Source organism: Notothenia rossii (genome assembly GCF_949606895.1).
Source record: "Notothenia rossii genome assembly, chromosome: 7".
In the NCBI taxonomy this organism is placed as follows: Eukaryota; Metazoa; Chordata; class Actinopteri; order Perciformes; family Nototheniidae; genus Notothenia; species Notothenia rossii.
The window spans coordinates 34,062,791-34,085,479 of NC_136905.1; the positions used below are offsets into that span (position 1 = coordinate 34,062,791).

The window sequence follows — 22,689 nt, forward strand, 5'->3', positions numbered from 1 at the left end:
AAACAAGAGAATAAAGTAAACAGGTATAAAATACTATATGACAGTAAAATAAAGTTGTTATTAATAAACAAGAATACAGTTTAAAAGGGGAGTGATGTGTAAAATATCCATAAAGAAAAATCTGCTTACAGTTCTGTTTCATATGGATGTTGATGTATCCATAGATCTCATAATGTTGCTCTCAAAGTGCACCAGATTGATGCTTTTAACTTCAACATATACAAAAAAAATCTTTCCGGGGGAGCATGGGACCCCCCTAGAGGAGGTTGGGCCCACACACTTAAATCATGTTCACATGGATAGGAAACTAAATACATTTGCACACATCTTGTGTCCATATCTTTCTGTTTTGGTGGTAATGCCACAACCGTGCACGTGAATGCATGTGCGAGACATGGTAAGATATCTGGATTAAGAGGTTGCTTTTTCTTTGCACAGCATGAAAGAAAGGCGAAATGAATGGGCTGTGATTTTAGTATTTTTAAGCAGAGGTCAATCATTTGTACGGCCCTCTGAGGATGTTGAAAAAATTGAAATGGCCCTTGAGAGGAAAAAGGTTCCCCACCCCTGGTTTACATGAATAAAAACCTTCATAACACACAAGGGGACGGGTAATAACCGGAAAAGCATTACATGGGACCTTTAACACTTCCAGTGCTCTGTGCTTTGATCTATCGCCCTCCGAAGTTCAATAAGGATTTTATTCAGGAATTCTCAGACTTTGTAGCGGGGGTTATCTTGAACTTTGATTGATTTTTAATCATTGGTGATTTTAATAATCATGTGTGCTGTGATTCCTGACCGCTCGTCAAAGATTTTATGAATCTCATTGACTCTTTTAATCTTAGACAGTCGGTTAATGGCCCGACACATGAGAAGGGACACACACTGGACCTTGCGTTTTCTCATGGTTTAGATGTTTGTATCAGGGACATTTGTGACACTGGTATTTCGGACCATTTGCCTGCGTTATTTACTATGATGCTTGAAATTACGAAAAGGAAAAATGACAAGGACTTCCTTCTGTTGGAGGGGTAAAGGAGTCTGGTGGGATTCTTTTCGGAGTGTTGAGGATCGTTTCCCCGACATCGGCGGTGCCTGCTACAGGACAACACGGAACGTGCACGATTTGGACGCGATGAGCGGTCCAATGATGAGCGACACGCGCATGAGCTGTGAGTACCAGAGCCTCGCAGCGGTGAAACTGAGGCTCCGTGGTTAAACTGTGGTAACATGAAGAGCCGTTTCTGAGCCGAAACAGCCGGCGTTTTAAGAGAGCCGGGCCAAATGATCCGGCTCACTAACGTAAAAAGACAGTGTATACAAGGGACGGCTTAATTCAAAATGAAATATTCAGCTTTTTAAACTCTTTTTTTAACATGGAAGACTCTTCAAATCCTCTTTTCCTACACCTTACGTCAAATGCTTCTCCTTCCACATACTTTCAGCTTGAGAGTTCATTCCAACTTTAAAATCATCTTTAGACCTGCAGCTATTCAATTCCTATCCAGATTTTTGATATATTTTACACTTTTTGAGATATTTATCTTAGTTTGGAGTTTGGTAGAGAGGCCTTTTTCAGATTTTAACATTAGAGTGGATGGGAGCAGCTCGTTAAGTTTAGAGTGCTCTGATCTTAAAACAGAATGCAGGAGTGCTTGAAATTCTCCCCAAAAAATGTTTTAAACTTGCCATAATTCCCAAACCCTACACTCCTCAGACATATTTTTTCATGACAAACGTAGGAAAACCTCTCCTAGGTTGGACAATTAAATAAAATGCCTTTTGAGGGCATGAAGAGACAAAAAGTCCACCTAGCACCCAATTGATTCCCATGTTAATTTTTTGCGGAACTTTCTTCAGAACAGAGAGAAGTACACTTTAGACAAACTGCTACCATCTCCACATTTTACACACAAAACCAAAAAAACAAACATATATCAGTTCATTGGGGTGCCCTGATGCTCACGGTCTGGTCATTTTTTAGTAGGAGCCATAGTTTTTGAACAGGTGGCAAAATTGTCAGATATAATCCTCAATGCATTCTTAATGGGACTCAGTGCTGCAGTTGATAAATCGTCATAAGTCGTCACCATGGTAACCTTTGATCTCTGGGTTTACACACACTGGTATTTGTAAACATTCATTCACTACTACTTACATTTAATATCGGTATTTAACTCCTTCAGCCTACTTTTAGCTGCAGGAACAATTCAAATATCAAACTATTCAGCCTTTTCAGCACGTGATGGGAAACTTTCAACTTTTTCTAAATATGTTATATTAAAAAATACTCAGCTTTTTATAGTCTTTTTTAACATGGAAGTCATTGCAATGCATTTGAGCTGTAACAATTTTATTCAAATCATTTAACTTTTCTGCATTTCTCTGCTAAGTTCAGCAACACACTTACTTGGTTTTTGTAGCTAAAAGCAGCTACCATTCAGCTAATAAAATGTTCAGCTTTTTCTGCATTTTCAGCTAAATTCAGCGACAAATGTTCACAGTTTCCAGCATTCGCACGCATTTTCTGCAGGAAATGCAGTTTTCTAGTTGTCTTTTAAATCCCTGTAACTCTCTCTGTGTTGTGCCATCACCTACTCTATGTGAAAGGTTCTTTTCATTTTTTAATGATAAAGTATTGGCCATCAGATCTTCACCTCCTCCTCTCACCTTAAGACCCAGCAGTATCTCCTGTGTGCTCAGCTGTCTTCGAGCAGTTTGACCTGGTTTCACTGTCCGAGTTATCTGATGTGGTTAAAAAATTGAAACCTTCACAATACCCCTTAGACCGTATTCCTCCCAGACTAAAGAAATACGTTTTCACTAATGGGTCATATATTTTAACTTTGATAAATATCTCTCTCACCTCTGGCTGCGTTCCAGCCTTTTTTAAACACGCTGTAGTGCAGCCTTTTATAAAAAAACAGAACCTTGATCATTCTGTTCTCTCCAACTTTAGACCTATTTCTAAGCTTCCCTTCCTGTCTAAAGTCCTAGAGAAAGTGGTTTTAGCGCAACTGCAATCACACCTTGTCTTAAACTGCATATCAGAGAAGTTTCAGTCTGGTTTTAAATCACGCCATAGCACAGAAACTGCTCTGCTAAGAGTTTTCAATGATCTTATTTTAACTGCTGATTCTGGGAATTCTGCTGTGCTCGTGATGCTGTGCTTGTCTGCTGCAATGACACCATTGAACACCAAATTATTTTATCACGCCTTGAACCGTGTGTTGGAATTAAAGGTAACGTCCTAAAATGGTTTCAATCATATCTGTCAGAAAGGACCTTTTCTGTGCATCTTGGCCAGTATTCTTCAGCTGCAGCCCCACTAGGATATGGGGTCCCTCAAGGCTCTATCCTAGGCCCCATTTTGTTCAGTCTGTATTTACTAACTCTGGGGTCCATTTTTTAAAAGCACAACATTTCGTACCATTGCTTTGCAGATGATTTGCAGGTATACCTGCCTATAAAAGCAAATAAGGAATCTAGGATTGCCTTGCTTAGCTGTCTGAAAAACATTAAATCATGGATGGAAATTAACTTCTTGACTAAAGAAAAACAAGACAGAGATTTTAATATTTGGACAGTCTGAACTCCTGGATGGCTTTAATAGTGTACTCGGCCCCTTAGCCTCCTACAGCCGTCCCTCTGTCAGAAATCTTGGAGTCATCTTTGACAACTGTTTTAAATTTGACAAACAAATAAGCTCAGTTGTCAAGACAAGCTTCTTCCAGCTGCAGCTTCTGGGGAAGGTAAAAGCCTAACTTCCTAGTTAGGAATTTGAATAGCTCATCCACCTTTTTATAACGTCTCGTTTAGACTATTGTAACTCCCTGTATATTGGTGTTGATAAGTGTTTGATCCGTCGCCTGCAGCCGGTCCAAAATGCTGCTGCACACCTTCTTACTGGGAAGAGACGTTATATCTCTCACAGGCTCCGCCCTCTACTGGACTCTATGGGTACTCCCCTCGATCCTATCATGCAAGCATTCATCCACTGAGACTTTCTAGACGTAGCCGGCCCCAGGGCGCGCGCATCTCACCGCATAAAAGGAGGCCTCAGAATACCTTTATTAGTCCCATAGAGGGAACATTTGCAGCATTACAGCAGGAAAGAGCTTAGTGTTGCATATCTTACATGCGTTCAAAAAAAGTACTACGTTATAATATAATAAACAATATGCTAAAAAAGTACTAAGTTATAATATAATAAACAATATGCTAAAAAAAGATAAAAACTACAAAAGTTACATAATTTTCAAAAATACAGATCAAAAACAAATCAAATGTACAAATCAAATCCTGTAGCAGTTCTTAGGATTTAGCAGCCCGGTATATATTACAGTTATTAAAGATGGCATATGTATGTAAAGTATACATTGCACATAAGCACATATTGCACATAGTTTGACGGTATTTAACAGCAGCAAGTTACACAATTTACAAAACACAAGATACATACCTTGTAACAGTAACAAGGGTTTAGCAGCTAGGTATAAATTACACACTTATTAACGGCATATATATATTGATTTAGCGGCCAGGTATAAATTACACAGTTATTAATGGCATATATATATGTATTGCACATATTGCACAAAGTTGGTTTGTATTTAGCAGCAAGGGGTGCTATATTCTGTGTTGTGGTGTGTGTGTAGGAGGGTCTACTAGGGGCAGTGCTGGTTGTAAAGTCTGACCGGTGCAGGAAGGAAGGAACTGCGGTATCTCTCCGTGAGACAGCGGGGGTGTAGCATCCTGTCGCTGAAGGTGCTGCACAGTGAGGACAGGGTGTCCTGGAGGGGGTGGGACACATTGTCCAACAGGGAGGACAGCTTGGCCTCATTCGCCTCCTTACTGTCATCCCTTTCTCTTCAGCAAGTCAGTGAGACACAACTGAGTGAAGAGAGATGGATACAAAAATATAAAACAAACGAAGAAAATGGTCAGGAGCAACAACAGCACCACAGTGGCATATATCAAAAGGCAGGGCGGAGTCCGCTCCGCCGCTTTGTTGACCACAGTGGAGAAACTGTGGTTATGGGCTTCAGAGGTGGTGTTATCTCTGAGAGCCCTCCACATTCCGGGTCTGGAGAACAGGGGTGCCGACCTCATGTCGAGGGGTGGACCCCTGCCAGGCGAGTGGGCGCTTCACTCGGATGTGGTGAAGCGGATCTGGGCCCGTTTCGGGACAGCAGAGCTGGATCTGTTCGCCAGCCGGCGCAACAGCCACTGCGCCCTGTGGTTCTCAATGGCTCTGAGCGACGACCCGCCCTTGGGGGTGGACGGACGCGTGGGCACACGAGCCATGGCCAAAAAAGCTGCTTTACGCCTTTCCACCGCTGCATCTCATTCTCCCTCTCCTGGGGAGAGTGAGGGGAGATCATCTGTCAATCATCCTGGTAGCGCCGGATCGCGCGGGGGCGCTGTGGTACTCAGAGATGACACAGATGGGCCCAGCCAGCCCTGGGCGCTCCCCCAGTTCTGGGGGGCGATGTTTCAGGAGGCAGGTGCAATCGTGGCGTTACCCACTCTGGGCCAACCTCTCCAGGCTTGGCTCCTGAGAGGGACAGGCTAAGAAAGGTTGGATTGTCTTAGTGTTATTCAGTCTATCCAGGCAGCTAGAGCGGGATCCACCACAGCCTGTTACAGGCCAAAGTGGCTGGGATTCCAGCGATGGTGTGAGGAGCGGAAAATAGAACCCCTATCTTGTGAATTGGGATCTATTTTGTCGTACTTACAGTTATTGGTGGACAAAGGGCTTGCTCATTCAACAGTGAAAGTGTATGCAGCAGCCATCTCCTCCTGCGATGAGGGATTTGGCGGTAGGTCAGCCTTTTCTCAGCCACTCATGTTGCGGTTCTTACGGGGGGTGAGGAGACAGCACCCGTGGTGCACGCCTCCGCCCCGCAGTGGAACCTGCCGTTGGTGCTCGGGGCTCTGGTCACAGAACCATTTGAGCCTCTTGAGCTCTCCCCCTGACAGCACTGTCTTGGAAGACAGCGTTGCTTCTCGCCTTAACGTCAGCCAAAAGAGTGTCCGAGTTAACCGCTCTATCGGTGCACCCGAGTTGTTTAATGATCCGGGGTGACCAGAGCGGGGCGACACTCAGACCGAACCCCTCCTTTGTACCCAAGAGCCAAAGGAGTGCGTTCAGGTCGAGGGCTATTCAGTTGGGGGGCTTTCATCTTCCACCCCATGGTGGGGCCAGGGAAGCTAAACTGCACCTCCTCTGCCCGGTGCGTGCGCTGGCATATTATGTGGAGCGCACAGCTGCCCTTAGGGGGCGGGATGATCGGGAAAGCCCTGTCCAAGAAACGCCCGGCAGGCTGACTCTGCGAGTGCATTGCACATGCCTACGGACAGGCGGGGAGAGCCTTCCCTACGGGGGTCCGTGCACACTCTACACGAGCCATGGCTGTGTCAACTGCGTCTTGGTCAACGCCAGGCCCCTTCATAAAGTTTTATCTCTTGGATATGTCAGGCTCCTTTTCATCGTCTGTGCTTGCTGGGGCAACGCAGGTCTGGTGAGGAGGGAGGGGGGCTGTGGGTCAGTGGGCATCTGACCCTCTCCCCGGGCGTAATGCGCTTACGCTTTTTTTTACAGCCTCCCAGTACACATCCGGACTGCTGAGTCTATTGAACTTTTTTAATCTCAGCTAAAAACTCGCCTCTTTGCACTGGCGTTTAATACTAGTTGAACATTACATTTTTACATTTGTATGTGTTTTTATATGTTTCTAGCTATTGTGTTTTTTATCATGTTTTTAATTATTGTTTTATTATAGTACTCCCATTGTGTAACTTATTTTATATTGTAGTTATTGCCTGTACCGCACTTTGGTCAACTGAAGGTTGTTTTAAATGTGCTATATAAATAAATAAAGATTGAGATTGAAATAAAGCTCTCGTAACATTCACTACTACTGTACCTTGACCACTTGTTGTTTCCCGGTTGCGTGCCAATTTACATGACTAAATGTGACGCCGCCAATTTGTGTCGTACTTTACACTGTGCCACCTCAAATACATCTGCTGTGTAAAAGCAGAGCCCTGCTGCAGCCGAGTTTATCAGGAGCTTTATCTCTTTCCCTTTGTGTTATCGACCATTAGGCTTGAACTGCTTCCAGTCAAATAACTCATGTTTATATTTGAGTTTGATGGATCAGATACTGAGGAATTATGCGATTAGTTTAATTTATTGTGGTGTTTATAACTAACACAATGTGTTGTTATAAACACCTGATAAGAAGTGGAATCAGATTATTTAATAATCTCATTCCACTCCTTGGTGGTGTATTGATTGATTGTGTTTTCTTGTCTAGTAACAAAGTCTGCTCATATAATAGATTAATAATAAACTGTTCATGCAGTTTGGTCACAGGCTGTTGGTTATAGCAGATGTTGGGGAAATATTTTCCAAGGTCCATAACTTTGACCCAGTTTATCAGTTCAAACTGTCCTGCCTGAGCACACGCACCTGTAACCTTGGCTGCTGTGCTCTCAGTGTTTTGCCTCCCTGTTCCTGCCTGTTGGCGTCAGCTGATAGAGTTGTTATGATTCTATCTTGTTAGGCACAATGTTGATTATTCTCTCTGAACTAGCTAAATACATGGGTCTGGGGTAGAGTTCTTCAGAATTCACGTGGCAACTCTAGCGTGAAGTCAGAACCTCTGACTCTTTGACTTGTTTAGTGTCTTGTGACTTGTGACATTTGATCAATTTCACTGCCAAAACAACATTTTGGCGCAAAATTGCCCAACATTCACCTGTCTCTCATCCAATATATATTTCCTCGTATTATTGACACATTGTTAACATACTGTGTACATACAGTTTAACTTACACATAAATCACACCAGTTTTTCACTTGTCTTCTTTGGAAAAACACTCAGTAATGCCAGCAACTTTACTCTGATATGCATTTTGTTTATATAGTGTCCTTATGTTGTAAAACTATTTGTGTTACGTCCCCACTAAGGTCTAGGGGACCTGGAGACAATAACACACAACAACCAATAATTATGAGGGAGTCAGCGTAAAGGTTGACAAAAGGTTTATTTCTTGAGCCCTAACTGAACAGAAATTGAACAGAAACACTCTTCGTGGGAGGAGGAGGAGGAGTCAAAGGAGATTGTGCCAAACAAAAGAAACAAGCATAACAAAACCAGGCCTATCTCTACATCTATCCTTTGAAACCAAAACTCAAACAAAAACCCTCACTAACTAAACTACTCAGAACTGGACAAACAGAATACAGGGGTGGCAACAATCCGCTAACCTAGCGTGTCTTAACATTAGTTACCTACGTGATGAGAAATGTACAGGGTACCCCAGACTTACCTAACTCCCCCACCTCTCAACACACACACATTTATCAAAGGTTAGAACAAACAAAGTAGAATGACTTTCTTAACAAGGCAGTCAATTGCAGGCTCCTCAATCAGCAACAGGCCCAGGGTGAGAGAGAGAGAGAAGACTTCCTGGGTGCCTCCTTTATGGTCGGCCCTGGCTGCTGATAGGCCAGCTGAGGGTGAGGGGATCCAATCAGCCATCAGACTCAGGTGCACAGGCAGATACCGATCAGCTGCTGATTAGCTGTGCAGAAGACAGGGAGAAGAGAGAAACACAGGAGGGAAGGAAAACCACACAAGTACAGCCTGCCTGGCACGTAACACCCCACACATATAAATCCAAACAGTATGTTTGGACCCGACAATAAATATTTTCTATTTACATAGCACGAGATAGTGCATCGGCAAGAACATTATCGCCCCCCTTTTTATGGCTTATGTCAAGGTTGTAGTTCTGGACAATCAATGACCAACGCATAAGGCGTTGGTTGTGGTTGTACATCCTTGAAAGAAAAACCAGGGGATTGTGATCAGTGTATACCTTAATAGGTTTTACACTTGAGCCAAGATACACCTCAAAGTGCTGCAAGGCAAACAATAGAGCTAAAGCTTATTTTTCAATAGTAGAGTACTTCAACTGATGTTTGTTGAACTTTCGGGAGAAGTAGCTCACGGGGTGATCGATGGCCTGTGCATCTTCTTGTAGAAGATCAGCCCCTGCCCCAACTCCACTGGCATCGACCTCGAGCTTGAATGGCTTCGAAAAGTCTGGTGCAGAAAGAACAGGAGTGCAACACAGAATACATTTTAGGCTCTCAAATGACTGTTGACACTCACCGGACCAAACAAAAGGCTTTGAGGGACTGGTCAATGTAGTGAGTGGGGCCGCCACCGAGGAGAAGTTTCTGCAGAAACGGCGATAGTACCCTGCCATTCCTAGGAAGCGGCGAAGTTCCCTCCTGGTGGATGGCACTGGGAGGGAGGCAATTGCCCTGATCTTTGCATCAGCAAGGCACACCTGCCCTCAACCAGCCTGCTGACCAAGGTAGAGAACGGTACCTTTTCCAAACTCACATTTGGCAAGGGTAAGTGTTAGGGATGCGGCCGACAGTTTGGAACATGTCCTAATACAAGATTTACAAGGCTCTGAAAAGTGGCAGGTGCGTCACACATACCGAAAGGCATCACAGTTTACTGAAGGAAACTGTCAGGTGTCACAAAGGCTGAGATATCGGAAGCACGCTGTGTTAAAGGAACTTGCCAGTATCCCTTTAACATGTCCAGCTTACTGACAAATTGTGCAGGACCAATTTCATCGATGCAGTCATCAATGAGCGGTAACGGGTGTGCATCGGGTACAGTGACAGCATTAACCTTGCGAAAGTCAGTGCAGAATCTGGGACTTCCATCTGACTTAGTGTCTAGTACGCAAGGGGAACTCCAGGGACTGGAACTAGGCCTTGCAAATCCGTTTTTAAGTAGATACTCACCTTCCCTTTTCATAACCTCTCTCTTAACTGGGTTAACCCTGTACGCAAGCTGTTTGATGGGCAAAGGGTTGGTCAAGACCACATCATGAGCTAGGACAGAAGTTTGTCAGGGAGTGTCCTTAAAAAGACATGCAAAGTCAAATATCAGTTTCTGTATACCACTTCCTTGGTTATCAGGAAGATGAGACAAGTAATTGGGCAAATCAGCCAATACCTCAGTATTGCTTAGTCTTGCCCCCTGTGGTGTTGCACTGCGCATCACCAACTCATCCTCATCCTCATTTGAGCTCACCCTCAAAACTGAAGCCAAAGGAGAGACGGTTTTCCCCACCTGGTGAGCTTTGGAAGACTCATTTTTGTCATCCCTTTTGCAGTACTTCTTCAGCATGTTGATATGACACACTCTGGTAGGACCATACTTGCCAACCCTCCCGATTTTCGCGGGAGACTCCCGATTTCATTGCCCTCTCCCGGTTTCCTCCCAGGGTCATATTTCTCCCGCATTTCTCCCGATTTCTGACAAAATCTGATTTACTCAGGACTGTTTCCACTCAGACTTTAATACAGCTACACTATTGTTTGTTTTCCATGGTAGCGCGTCTCTTTAGCAGCACGCGCATCTGAAAGTCTGAGAGGGTGAGGAAAATAGTCACAGAAAACAGAACAAGGATCGACAACTCCACCCCCCCCTTTCTGAAAAATATTATTCAGTTTATCCAGCCAAGTAGGTGGTTAAAGGAAATCGTATTTTAACACTTCTCACAAATCATTTTGTTTTTTACTTCGTTTAAACTTCTTAGAGGTGGCTGCTTTGTCTCAGATCATCACTTCGCTTTTACCTGCCAATAGTGTTGTTATATTTTGAGCACCAGATGGCAGCAAACATATGCAATGAGGTGCAGTTTTCCCACAAGGCAATACTCTGAATCATGTTCTTTACTCTGGAGCAATGAACATTGTGCAGTTAGGAGCAGAAGGGTTCATCTGTACTGTGTTCTCCATATTTTACATACGGTACTGTCAGTGCAGTAATCCATGGCCATCTTTACACCGTTTCTTTTCATTTATCCTTCTATTTATAGTAGTGAAAGTAAGCAAATACCTTTACTTGAGTTCTTCATTTATTTGCAATCTGGAGGTACTTGTACTACACTAAATGTCTCTTTATTTATTTTCAATTACAAATACATTTGGCATTAATATATCTTTTAAAGGGGGCTGTTCTTTACTTCAAGCCTATTTTGCTGATAACATTTATATAGTCACTTCAGTATATTTTTGAATGAAGGATGTTTACTTGTCATGGAGCAGTTCGCATTGTAGTATTCATTTACTCTAACTGCTTTCCGCTCTGATAAACTGTCAAGTGGTAATCCAAGAGAAAGAAGAAGCACCTAACAAAACAGGAGGCAACACATTTGGTAAGATCTTTATTTTAAACAAATAGGAGACGACCGTCTGCAGAAGTGTTGCATAGGTTTGTTGTATACGATGAGATAGGACAAGGGGGCTGTTGAAGCTTTGTGATGACACGGCGGCACTGGAGAACATTGCCAATAAATATGAATTAAAACTAAATGGTTTCAGGGCGGGGATCCGTAGATTAAAATACTCATTATTATGCTTAAGGTCAGCTACTTCACACACTTTAAATATTCCTTTTTGATCTGCTACTCTGTTAAAAAACATACTAGTATAATCCAGTGGACAGCTAGACTATTTCACCCCACACTGGTGCACTGAGCATCATGGCCTCACAACAGACATATGTACAAAGTGCACTGTGGTGCTTATCAGTTACAAACAGCAGAAACTCATCAGGTATTCCCACACATTTCAGTCATTACTTGTGCCCTATTGGTCAGATGCAGGTGTTTGAGGAACTGAGGAAGGAAAGGTAAGAGGTTAAAGAAAGCTGATGTATTATTCATTATGGATGTCTTATCTTTGAGGTGATGGAGTTTTGGTTTGACCCACCTTGTCAGAGGTAGAGCAGCTCATTGAAGAAGGAGCAAGAAAATTGCAGGGGGTCAACTCAAGTCCATCACACTTGAAAAACAAAGATGAAGCTTTAGTCAAAATATACAACTAAACATGAGCAAAAATGATTTACTTTAATAACTTATCTACGGAGAAGAGTCAACAGGTTAGCCAAGTACGCTAACCTTAAGCTGCATTAACATGATAAGCAGCAAAATGGCTCTGCGCTGACGTTGTGTTTCTATAAAGAGAGTGTTGCAGCCCGACTAGGCGGACACTCAAAGTTCAAATGAATTCAACTTTGACCTTGTTTACCCCTGATCTCTTGATGTGCAACCGATCAGCTAACAAGAAAAACAAAACGCTGTTTATCACCAATCCTGTGAATGCACTGTAAGAGCTAAAGTTACAGCAAAAGCTAAGGTTGTTTCAATAAGCACAGGCTCAGCTAGCTTATTTTATTGTGATTCTAACCATGTTTTAATCAGCTATCCCAAATCAAATTAACAGTAAATGGGAGTGTCATGTCAAATGTAATGTTTCTGTTCTCTAAGCATCAATTCTGTTGTATTTGGATGGAGGGCAGGTATCTTAAAAATAAAAAACCACCTTAATAGAGAGATATCACCGGAGGGATGTGAGATAGCATGTTTGTTTTAAGAGTTTATATGGGGGAACTGACCCATTTAAAGCAACATCTTTTCCTAAGATCAAACTGCAGCATAGTAAATGTTCCATTGAGATCTGGATTCAGCAGGCTTCACTTCTTTTCCAGCCACTTTCTACAGTAACATAGTGGTTGGCTGGAGGGATTTATAAGATGTTATGCCAGAGAAAGTTATATAAGAAATGTATGTACAACAGTTTGAGGACACCTTCCCCTAAGGAATATGACTTCGGATAAAACACTATTTATATTGAATAAAGTAGTTTGTCATATTAAGTTTAAATAAGTTCCATCACAGAGAGGATCAGTGCTCTGCAGCTTCAAACTAAACTAGCCCTGCCCCCTCTGGATTCTATAAAATAGGGTTGTAGCTAAATAGTTCACCCATCCATTCTTACAAGCATACACCTGTACATGAAAACACACACATTGTATTGTACAGTGAATTGTGCAAAACAGTTAATACATTTCCTAAACAACTAAAAAGTGAGATGGGCAGTAGCTGTTTACAGGGGTTTGTTCAGAAGTGAAAAAATCCCATTTTGTCTGAAACCTGTAATCTCAAGAGAGGCTCACTGCTGAACCAGCACACTCCTGAACGCTCAGAACTGGAGATGTGGCCGGTTTCCTCGGGTTGTCTTTGGTAGCACTTGTTCTGTTTTCTCTTTTATCCGTCCGTGTGTCTTGCTCTCCGTTTGTCCGTCTGTCTATTTGTTTGACTCTCCTCATGTCTGTGTCGGCCAGCGATCGGCCTCCGTCGCCTGATCTGTCGCCTGGGATTGGAGAGCTGCTCCGCGTCACTGCGCCTTCCACAGGGGGTTGTGATACACCCAGCCTTCACCCTACACACACACACATACAATAATGTTGATAATATTACAATATACATTTATTGTTATAATTTTGTGTTGTATTATTATAATTCTTATTATTGATTGTGTCATTCATATTATTATTATATATTTCATTTATTATTAATAATTATATATTTAATATTATTGTAAAATATTATTGTTGTTATTTTTATATGTATTAATAATGCTAAAAATAAACACAAAATCCCCCAAAAAACGAAACAAATATTTGATCTATATTATCTGAAGAGATAAGAAAAAGCTATAAAGAAACAAAAATAACAATACAAACACGATATAACAGTCTCTGAATATCAGAAACAAAATAAAAAAAGTATTCTGAGTGTAAGTATCAATATGACTGACCACCTGTGGCTGTTCATAGTTACAGGGCGGGTGACTGATGAAGATGCACATGGTGTCGAAACATTACATCAAGTGTATGCCTTTAATCCCTGTGATCAAGCAGGTGGGAGCAAAGACTTGAAATCTTCTCTGATACATGATCATCCTCCTCTGAGAGCCCCACACAGGCCTGCATTCCTTGTGAGTATGTCTAAGTGCTTTAGAAGTTGTCCTCCATCACAAACAGAGAAACAGGAATTACAATGCGCACATTGGGAGATTGACTTCTTTCTTAGCCTTTAAATCAATAAAGATGGCTGTACTTAATAAAGTGGTACAGGAATGAGTCTTAAACCTGGAAATTACTTGGCATGTCACCACTTCTGGTTCCATCTTTTAGAAAACAATGTTTTTTTGTACGTGTTTGTGGTTAGAATCCTGAAATAAGTGTTTTAGTTAGCACAAGCTTAAAAGATTTTCACGTATTGTTCCACAAACAAATAAATAAGCATCACTGCACCACTCTGATTGGGCAGAGTTCCTAAACAGGTAATTCAGAACATAAACCTGACAACTTGTGATGACAAAGACCCTAAAACTGGTGCCTTCAATTGACATATGGATATCTGCCCCCCCTCACCTCTTTAATGAAGTATTTGGGTTTCCAGGGGCTGTGGGACGCAGCTCTCTGTTTGGCCTCGCGGCGCTGCCTGTCCTCCAGGCAGCGTTTATGGTCTGTGGCTGCGTCCAAATGTCCTCCCTTCAGCGACGCTGTTACGTGCTGCCAAAGACGCCTAGTGAAAAAGAAACAGAACAAGAAAATCTTCATGATTATGCCTTGGAAACAGGGAGAATTTAGCTTGCAAAAGTATAACATTAATGTAAACAGTATTTCCCAAATATTTGTCTAGGGTCAATAAAGAATCGATTAACAGCAATATATAAAAAAAACAAAAACAAGTTTTAAACGTTTTGAAAAAGCAAAGTCAGTTAAAGGGAAGTCCTAAAATAGAGGGCAAAAATAATAAGAGCACACTGATAACATGTTTTTTATTTCTCATTTTAATTTAGGCTGTTTAGCCGCTCCACTATAATGATGACGATGCTGTAATAAAAAGAAACTCACCGGGACTCATACTGGCCCTGCTTCTCTATAGGCTGGATCTTCTTCTTGATGATTGGATGCTTGGAGGTGTCTATCACCTTGTTCTCCCCGTTGTTGTAGGTGAACTCCAGCACCCCGTTCCACTCCCCCTGTGCCTTACACACTATGTTTCCAGTTTGGTTGTGCTTCACCTCTGCTGTCACTCTGTGGGAAATCAACAGGAGCATTCACAGTGTGAGAAGGGTTCATTTAAAAATTCATTTCGTTACAATTACTAGTTACCTGCCTTTCATGAAGCATATTCAGGCAGTAGCCTATATACCAACAATGAAACACATGAGCACATACTACAGAAATAAAATTTGAGCTGACAAATGAAAATGCTCCATTTTAGTTTAACACAGTTAAGCTCACACGCACTATTTTATGAACATATAGGTTCACCGACTGAATTAAAAACAGAACAAATGAACAAAGAAACTGAAAACCATAAAGCAGATTCAGGCAGTAGGCGTATGGATTCACACTCACAGGTGTTGGTGGGATCGGCGCACCAGAGCATGTTTTGTTACTGTAACTGCTAATCAAAGGATTAAAATAGAAACTTCACTTAAACTAAAATTGCCGCTGGGGCATCAGTAAGTGAATCTTAATGCTGGAAAAATGAATTAGGCTAAAAATACTTATCTATTTCTACTTAAAGGCCTCCTATTATGCTATTTTTAGGCATATATTATGGGTCTCAGATTAGATGTACAAATATATAAAAACATGTCTATGATGTGTTTTGCTCAAAATACCAAACAGATCATGCATTTTAGACATCCCTCATATCCCTCTGTTTCAGGCCTGTTAAAGAAATGCTGATGTTGGGTCCTTAGCTTGGGAGCTAATGCCTGCTCAGAATTCTTCTGGCAGATACAATTAAATTCTGCCGTGATTAAACACCATCATGCTCCAAACCACATCAAGCATTATTTCTGAAACAGTAAGGAGCTCAAATGCTTTTTCTCTTGCATGTTTACCACAAGGTGAGTTCCTTTATTTATTTCCTGCTTTTTTACACATAGTCTCTCCAGTACAGGTTAGCTCTGAGTGTTAGCGATGCTTGCTAATGTAAACAAAGACCATATTTCGTCCAGATCTCGCAAGACTTTTCATTTAGCTCAATGTATTTCCGGGTCAGTTCGGCAACACAGAAACCACAACAATGGAGCGGTTCATCGATTTTTACTTTGAGCTTGGCCTAAAATATAAAGATATAACATCATTGAGCTTTTTTCTTAGCAACTTAGATTTGTTAGAAAATGTGGGCTTATTAACATATATGTTTAAGAAGTACAATATAAGACATGCACAAGTTTAATTTGTGGGCCATATTTCATTACACTTTTAAATTAGCTGAGGGCCGATTCAAAATGGCCCCCGGGCCGCAGTTTGGAGAACCCTGATGTAGTATGAGCAGCAATGTACTATTCATGTGTGAAAGGGGGTTTGGTTGCAGTACATTGTAAAATATCAAAGTAATTTAAAATAGTTTGAAATAAAAAAGCCTGCACAATATTTTAAAGCATATTTCTTCAAAATAAGTTTTATACTGTAACAACAACATAACCACTGATGTGTTAAGAGATTTTGATAGCACTACATCTTAAAAAAATGAAGTTATTGAATTTTTCTATGAGTATAATGTTTTCGGCGTTGCAGTTTGTAGATGGTCCCTAAGCACTCTTCTCTCTCAGAAGCTGCAGATTGTGACCAATTATTGATGTTTAGCTCGGATGGCGGCACGTATCGAACTGTTCTGATAAAAATGACCCTGTAGTTCGTTGTCTACCTTGCTATGATTGTAAAGTCATGTTGTTTGCATTTTTACAACGTCATGTTCATGAGTTATTGATCCGCGAAATTCGAATCTGTCAATAACTCAGCTCAGAGTATGCTTTGCAACGTGCATCTCCCCTCGCTCTGAGTGTTCTCTTGAGGACACTTGTGTGAAACCCGTGCCAAGCACTGATGTTATATCTTTATATTTTAGGCCAAGCTCAAAGTAAAAATCGATGAACCGCTCCATTGTTGCCGAACTGACCCGGAAATACATTTAGCTAAATTAAGTTTTTTTTTTTCATTCTTCTCTATGTCCCCTAGGGGGCTCCGTACAAAACACATCAGGCATTGTTTCTGATGCTGATAGATATGATTTGATTTACGTCATGTCGGACGCAAATCTGGATCAGCTCCGTTGTACCCCCGTTTTTAGAGATTTGGGTACGGAGGAAAAGAGTGGGTTTTGTTTTCTGACACTTTGTGAGTTCCCTGACACACCGGGGACACATATTAATGTACATAAAAAAGTGCATTTTGCATGATAGGTCCCCTTTAAGTAACATTTTGAATTCAGGATTTTTACTTGTTATGGAGTATTTTCGGACCATAAAAAGGATCTGAGTGCGTCTTCCATTTTCAAACATTGTCAATTTGCTGCTATTCTATATTTTGAGCCTACACTTGTAGATGTATTGGCTTCAAACTGTTGTATTTTTGCTGAGGTGGGAGGAGAAAGTGTTACATTTGTGGGGGGTTTTTCGGCACAAATCTGCATTTCTCTGTCCTGTTGCAAAATTAGAGCCAATGGGATGGGATATTAGCTTTCTTTGCCTACCTGTGTACTTTTCCTCCGTAGAAGGGCTTTGTGTGGAAAGTGACACTGGCAGAGTATCCACTTTTGGCACAGTTGATGTTGACTTTTCCCCCAAGTTCCACCCATGGCACAGTCAGGATGGAGCGGGCGTAGGCACAGGGCAGAGTGAACACGTACTGCTCATCATGCTCCAGCAAATACAGCACACCTGGGAGAAACAGGACACATTTCACAGCTCAGCAGACAGAAGGATCTTCACTGAAATGAGGCACCACTAAGGACTGCTCCGTTAGAACTCAAAGATCTGGATTTATTAATCCTGCACAGACCCGCCGCCCATCCAGGACTTTGTCCCTCCCTGGAGAAAGCAGTGTTATTATTGTCAATGTGAAGAAAATAAACGTAATGTGTGTGAATGTGAGAGAGTTGCATCATAGCGGAGCGTCAGAATAAACGCGCGCGTGTGTGTGTGTGTGTGTGTGTGTGTGTGTGTGTGTGTGTATGTGTGTGTGTGTGTGTGTGTGTGTGTGTGTGTGTATGAGTCTCATGGTCAACCCTGAGCGACAGACAGAAGAGGATATAGTAGGACATGGCATAGCATATATTTTCTTTTTCTATCAAAACCATCATATTAAAGCTTGTTTATCCAAAAAAAAAAAACGTTCAGAGGTCCATGTAGCTCCAATGTGTATGTTGTTCATACTATATCCATCCTGTCATCCATTCATTCATTTGTTCCACTCATGGTTCATAAAACACGCAGTTTAAAGCCCATGATATCAAGGAGCAGGTTTACTATCTGCTCCTGTCTCAAAAATACATGGTCTGTCTGTATTCACAGCTGCCAGAAGCTTAGCAAACTTTTACAGTAACATAACAAATAAAACAATCAGGGTCAACACAATAATCTATTAGCAGCAATTATTGACCTGGGCCGCTCCTTTGTCCAATAAAACCGGCTGCCCAGTGCTCACTCAGTGGTGATATCCTCATAGACATGCAGTTTTTCTCCAAACTGTTTTTTCACAAAATCAGACGTGTTTTTGCCCTCATTTTACAGGCATTGACAATATTTTTTTATTATTCTGTCAAGCATGTCTTTCAAGATCTTCACATTTATCTTCCAACTGCTTCTGAATGTGCAGACTGGTGATAAGCGCTTTTGTCAAATCAAAATTCTCTAATTTCTTGAGGATTTCAGTGAGCACCACAACACTTTCAGGTGAATCCTCAGGTGCATTGTTTGCTCCTTGTTCTGGTGGTAGGGCTGCTCAATTATGGCAAAATTCATAATCTCGATTATTTGGGTCAATAATTGTAATTGCGATTATTAAATGCGATAATTCATTGACTTTGAAAACATCCATTTATTAGAGAAAAAAAATGTGAACAGTATATTTCAACTGAAAAATTCAACTGAAAAAGCAAATAAAAATTAAAACAAAGAAAAAGCAATAATAATAATAAAAAAATTATCGTTTTATTTCAATTACGTTGTTTTCGTAATCGTTGCAAGCCATAATCATAATCGCGATTAAAATACGATTAATTGAGCAGCCCTATCTGGTGGCTTCTGCTTATTTTTTACTTGTAGTCTTCCCTTATTTGGACAAAGTGACATTTTCAGACTAAATGCAGAAATAAAGCCTTCTTGGTTAGTTTGTTTAAATTAGTACAAGAAAGCAACTTGACTATTGAGGCTGCTCACGACATGACCGCGTTGGCCATACTCCACATCCATATTGCTCTGCTCAAATTGGGTCAATGTATTGGTACTGGCACAAATAACTAGCGGTTTGATGTTTTCATTGGCAGCACTGTTGGGATTCTGAATGCAAATATACAGTATGTCAGCTGTGTTGTTTTTTTAGTGAGTGAAATTCCAGATGCACATCTTACGTACTATAAATACGTGGTTTTAGTTCTTCTTCCAGGTTTGACGCTCTTTTTTCTAGCAGAAGTGGGGGTTTGTGCTATATTATTGGCATTTGTTAGCATAGCATATGTCAGTTTATTAATTTGATCCCTGTGGTGCCTGCATTAGAGAACACACTGAACATTTTTCAATCTCCACACACATAAACACAACTATAGCATCTCAGCAGCCTCTGAATGGATAGCCGTGACATTTCCTTCAGACATTCATGGAGCCCAGAGGAACTCCTACTGACGGTGGTTAGCCCCATTGTACATTGGATTTATTCTCCTGTCTGTAGTCTGAGCCATGTATTGTAAAAAGGTCTGAAGTATTCTGTCAGTCTGCCTCCTGGGCACACGTCCAGCCCCCCGCTGCTTATATAACAGACAGCTGTCCTGTGCCCAGTCTGCTGACCTGGACCCAGGTCGTACACAACACATCTGTTTTCCAAAGACACACTAACACACACAAACATACTGTACACACACTGCTCCTCATCTAAAATACTTGCAAAAACCTCACACTGAACAATGGCATTATTATCTATAATGGTTCAACTGACAATTTTGCACATTACTTCCTATCTCTCCCCACCCGCATCAAGCACCGAACCTGGGGAACAGAGTCTTCTTCGTGTCTGCCCCCTCCCTCTGGAACTCACTCCCACAAACCATCAGAGACTGCACTGACCTCACCACCTTAAAAAAACTTACCAAAACTGACCTCTTCGATCTGGCTTTTAATGTGTGATTGTTGTTGTATTGCTTGATTTTTTATTTGACTTCAACTATATTTATTTGTTGTTCTTTTCTTTTCACTATCTCTGTAAAGCGACTTTGAGCACCTGTAAAAGCGCTTACAGGATAAATCTATCATTATTATTATTACTACCACTTTTTAATCCAGATTTACTGTCCACATTTTCTCATGTATTCCTTAAAAAATGTTCCTATTCTAATTGCATTTCTTTTTTGGGTATTTATATTTCCTTTAGATGTGACAAATCTCCTCTGCCAATGCCAAACAGCAGCCAATCTCGGGTCTCGTACGGTTGCCAGGAGCCTCAACATGTGGAGGAACATTATGTTCAGAGCACTGGAACCTCAACATGTGGAGGAACATTATGTTCAGAGCACTGGAGCCTCAACATGTGGAGGAACATTATGTTCAGAGCACTGGAGCCTCAACATGTGGAGGAACATTATGTTCAGAGCACTGGAACCTCAACATGTGGAGGAACATTATGTTCAGAGCACTGGAACCTCAACATGTGGAGGAACATTATGTTCAGAGCACTGGAACCTCAACATGTGGAGGAACATTATGTTCAGAGCACACTGAGCCTCAAGCATGTGGGCTCAACATGTGGAGGAACACTTATGTTCAGAGCACTGTGAGGCAACATATGTTCAGAGCATTGGAGGCCTCAACATGTGGAGGAACATTATGTTCAGAGCACTGGAGCCTCAACATGTGGAGGAACATTATGTTCAGAGCACTGGAACATGTGAGGAACATTATGTTCAGAGCACTGGAACCTCAACATGTGGAGGACCATTATGTTCAGAGCACTGGAGCCTCAACATGTGGAGGAACATTATGTTCAGAGCACTGGAACCTCAACATGTGGAGGAACATTATGTTCAGAGCACTGGAGCCTCAACATGTGGAGGAACATTATGTTCAGAGCACTGGAACCTCAACATGTGGAGGAACATTATGTTCAGAGCACTGGAACCTCAACATGTGGAGGACCATTATGTTCAGAGCACTGGAACCTCAACATGTGGAGGAACATTATGTTCAGAGCACTGGAACCTCAACATGTGGAGGAACATTATGTTCAGAGCACTGGAACCTCAACATGTGGAGGAACATTATGTTCAGAGCACTGGAACCTCAACATGTGGAGGAACATTATGTTCAGAGCACTGGAGCCTCAACATGTGGAGGAACATTATGTTCAGAGCACTGGAACCTCAACATGTGGAGGAACATTATGTTCAGAGCACTGGAGCCTCAACATGTGGAGGAACATTATGTTCAGAGCACTGGAGCCTCAACATGTGGAGGAACATTATGTTCAGAGCACTGGAGCCTCAACATGTGGAGGAACATTATGTTCAGAGCACTGGAGCCTCAACATGTGGAGGAACATTATGTTCAGAGCACTGGAGCCTCAACATGTGGAGGAACATTATGTTCAGAGCACTGGAACCTCAACATGTGGAGGAACATTATGTTCAGAGCACTGGAACCTCAACATGTGGAGGAACATTATGTTCAGAGCACTGGAGCCTCAACATGTGGAGGAACATTATGTTCAGAGCACTGGAACCTCAACATGTGGAGGAACATTATGTTCAGAGCACTGGAACCTCAACATGTGGAGGAACATTATGTTCAGAGCACTGGAACCTCAACATGAGTCCAGATTCTGCCTACGGCACATGGATGGTAGGCTCACAGTGTGGAGAAGACGCAGAGAAGGCTTTGCTGATTGCTGCACCGATAGAGTAGGAGAGGAGAAGATGGGATGACCTGCAGTCCTGACCTCAACCCCATGGAACCCCATTTTGGGATCAACTTGGCCCTGCTGTCCGTGTCAAAGGGACCAACACAACCACGTTTGGCTGACCTGGGACAAATACTGGTTGAATAATGGGAAGCCATCCCACAGCAGGGTGTGAGCAGGCTGGTGACAGCATGAGGAGGAGAGGCTGTTGTGGCTGTGTTTGGCTCTTCCACACGCTACTGAGGCTGCTTGTTAAATGAATCAATTGTTAATAAATCAATTGTTGCCAATATGTCTTTATTTATCAGACTTCAATCATCCAATCCACCAAACTAGAGTCAGCAGCAACAAAAAAGCTGTTTGGCATTGGCAGAGGAGATTTGTCACATTTTCCAGGGGCACACCCCACATACTCAGCTCTGCTGCTCATCCCACAAATGCATGTTCGTCACAAATGTGGCACCATTTGAAAGGTAAGAAAACAGGTTTTCCAACGGAATAAAATGTATTGGCAATTGTTACAACACAGAAATCATCTACCAAACAGAAATTGCCTTACCTTCTGTGTTAAGTTTATATATATTTTAGGCATTTCTCTTTCAATTCCTGCTCGTTCTTTTACTTATAGTTAGGGCTGTGTTAAAGAATTCACCATGTGTGTGTTTCATAGATTTGTTTCCCACATGGGTTCACTCTATTATGTGCAGGCATGTGTGTGTGCGTGTGTGTGTGTGTGTGTGTGTGTGTGTGTGTGTGTGCGCGCTTGTGCGTGCGTGTGTGTGTGTGTGTGTGCGTGCGTGTGCGTGTGAAACAATGACCC

General features: G+C 41.9%; 1 protein-coding gene across 5 annotated transcripts in view; it reads right to left on the reverse strand.

The window, feature by feature from the left end:
• Positions 1–11,259: 11,259 nt before the first annotated feature.
• The window catches only part of LOC307047197 (oxysterol-binding protein-related protein 10-like), a 139,871-nt gene continuing 128,441 nt past the window's right edge, over positions 11,260–22,689 (reverse strand). For 4 of the 5 annotated variants that reach the window (XM_079693982.1, XM_079693980.1, XM_079693981.1 and 1 more), the window contains 4 exons: positions 17,458–17,644; positions 14,817–14,999; positions 14,331–14,484; positions 11,260–13,333 (listed from right to left, as the gene is read on the reverse strand). In XM_079693982.1, the coding sequence (XP_079550108.1) occupies positions 13,289–13,333; positions 14,331–14,484; positions 14,817–14,999; positions 17,458–17,644 (569 nt within the window). In that variant the 3' untranslated portion in view covers positions 11,260–13,288. The remainder of the gene's footprint in view (positions 13,334–14,330; positions 14,485–14,816; positions 15,000–17,457; positions 17,645–22,689) is intronic. The other variant, XR_013810367.1, reaches the window with a different exon arrangement.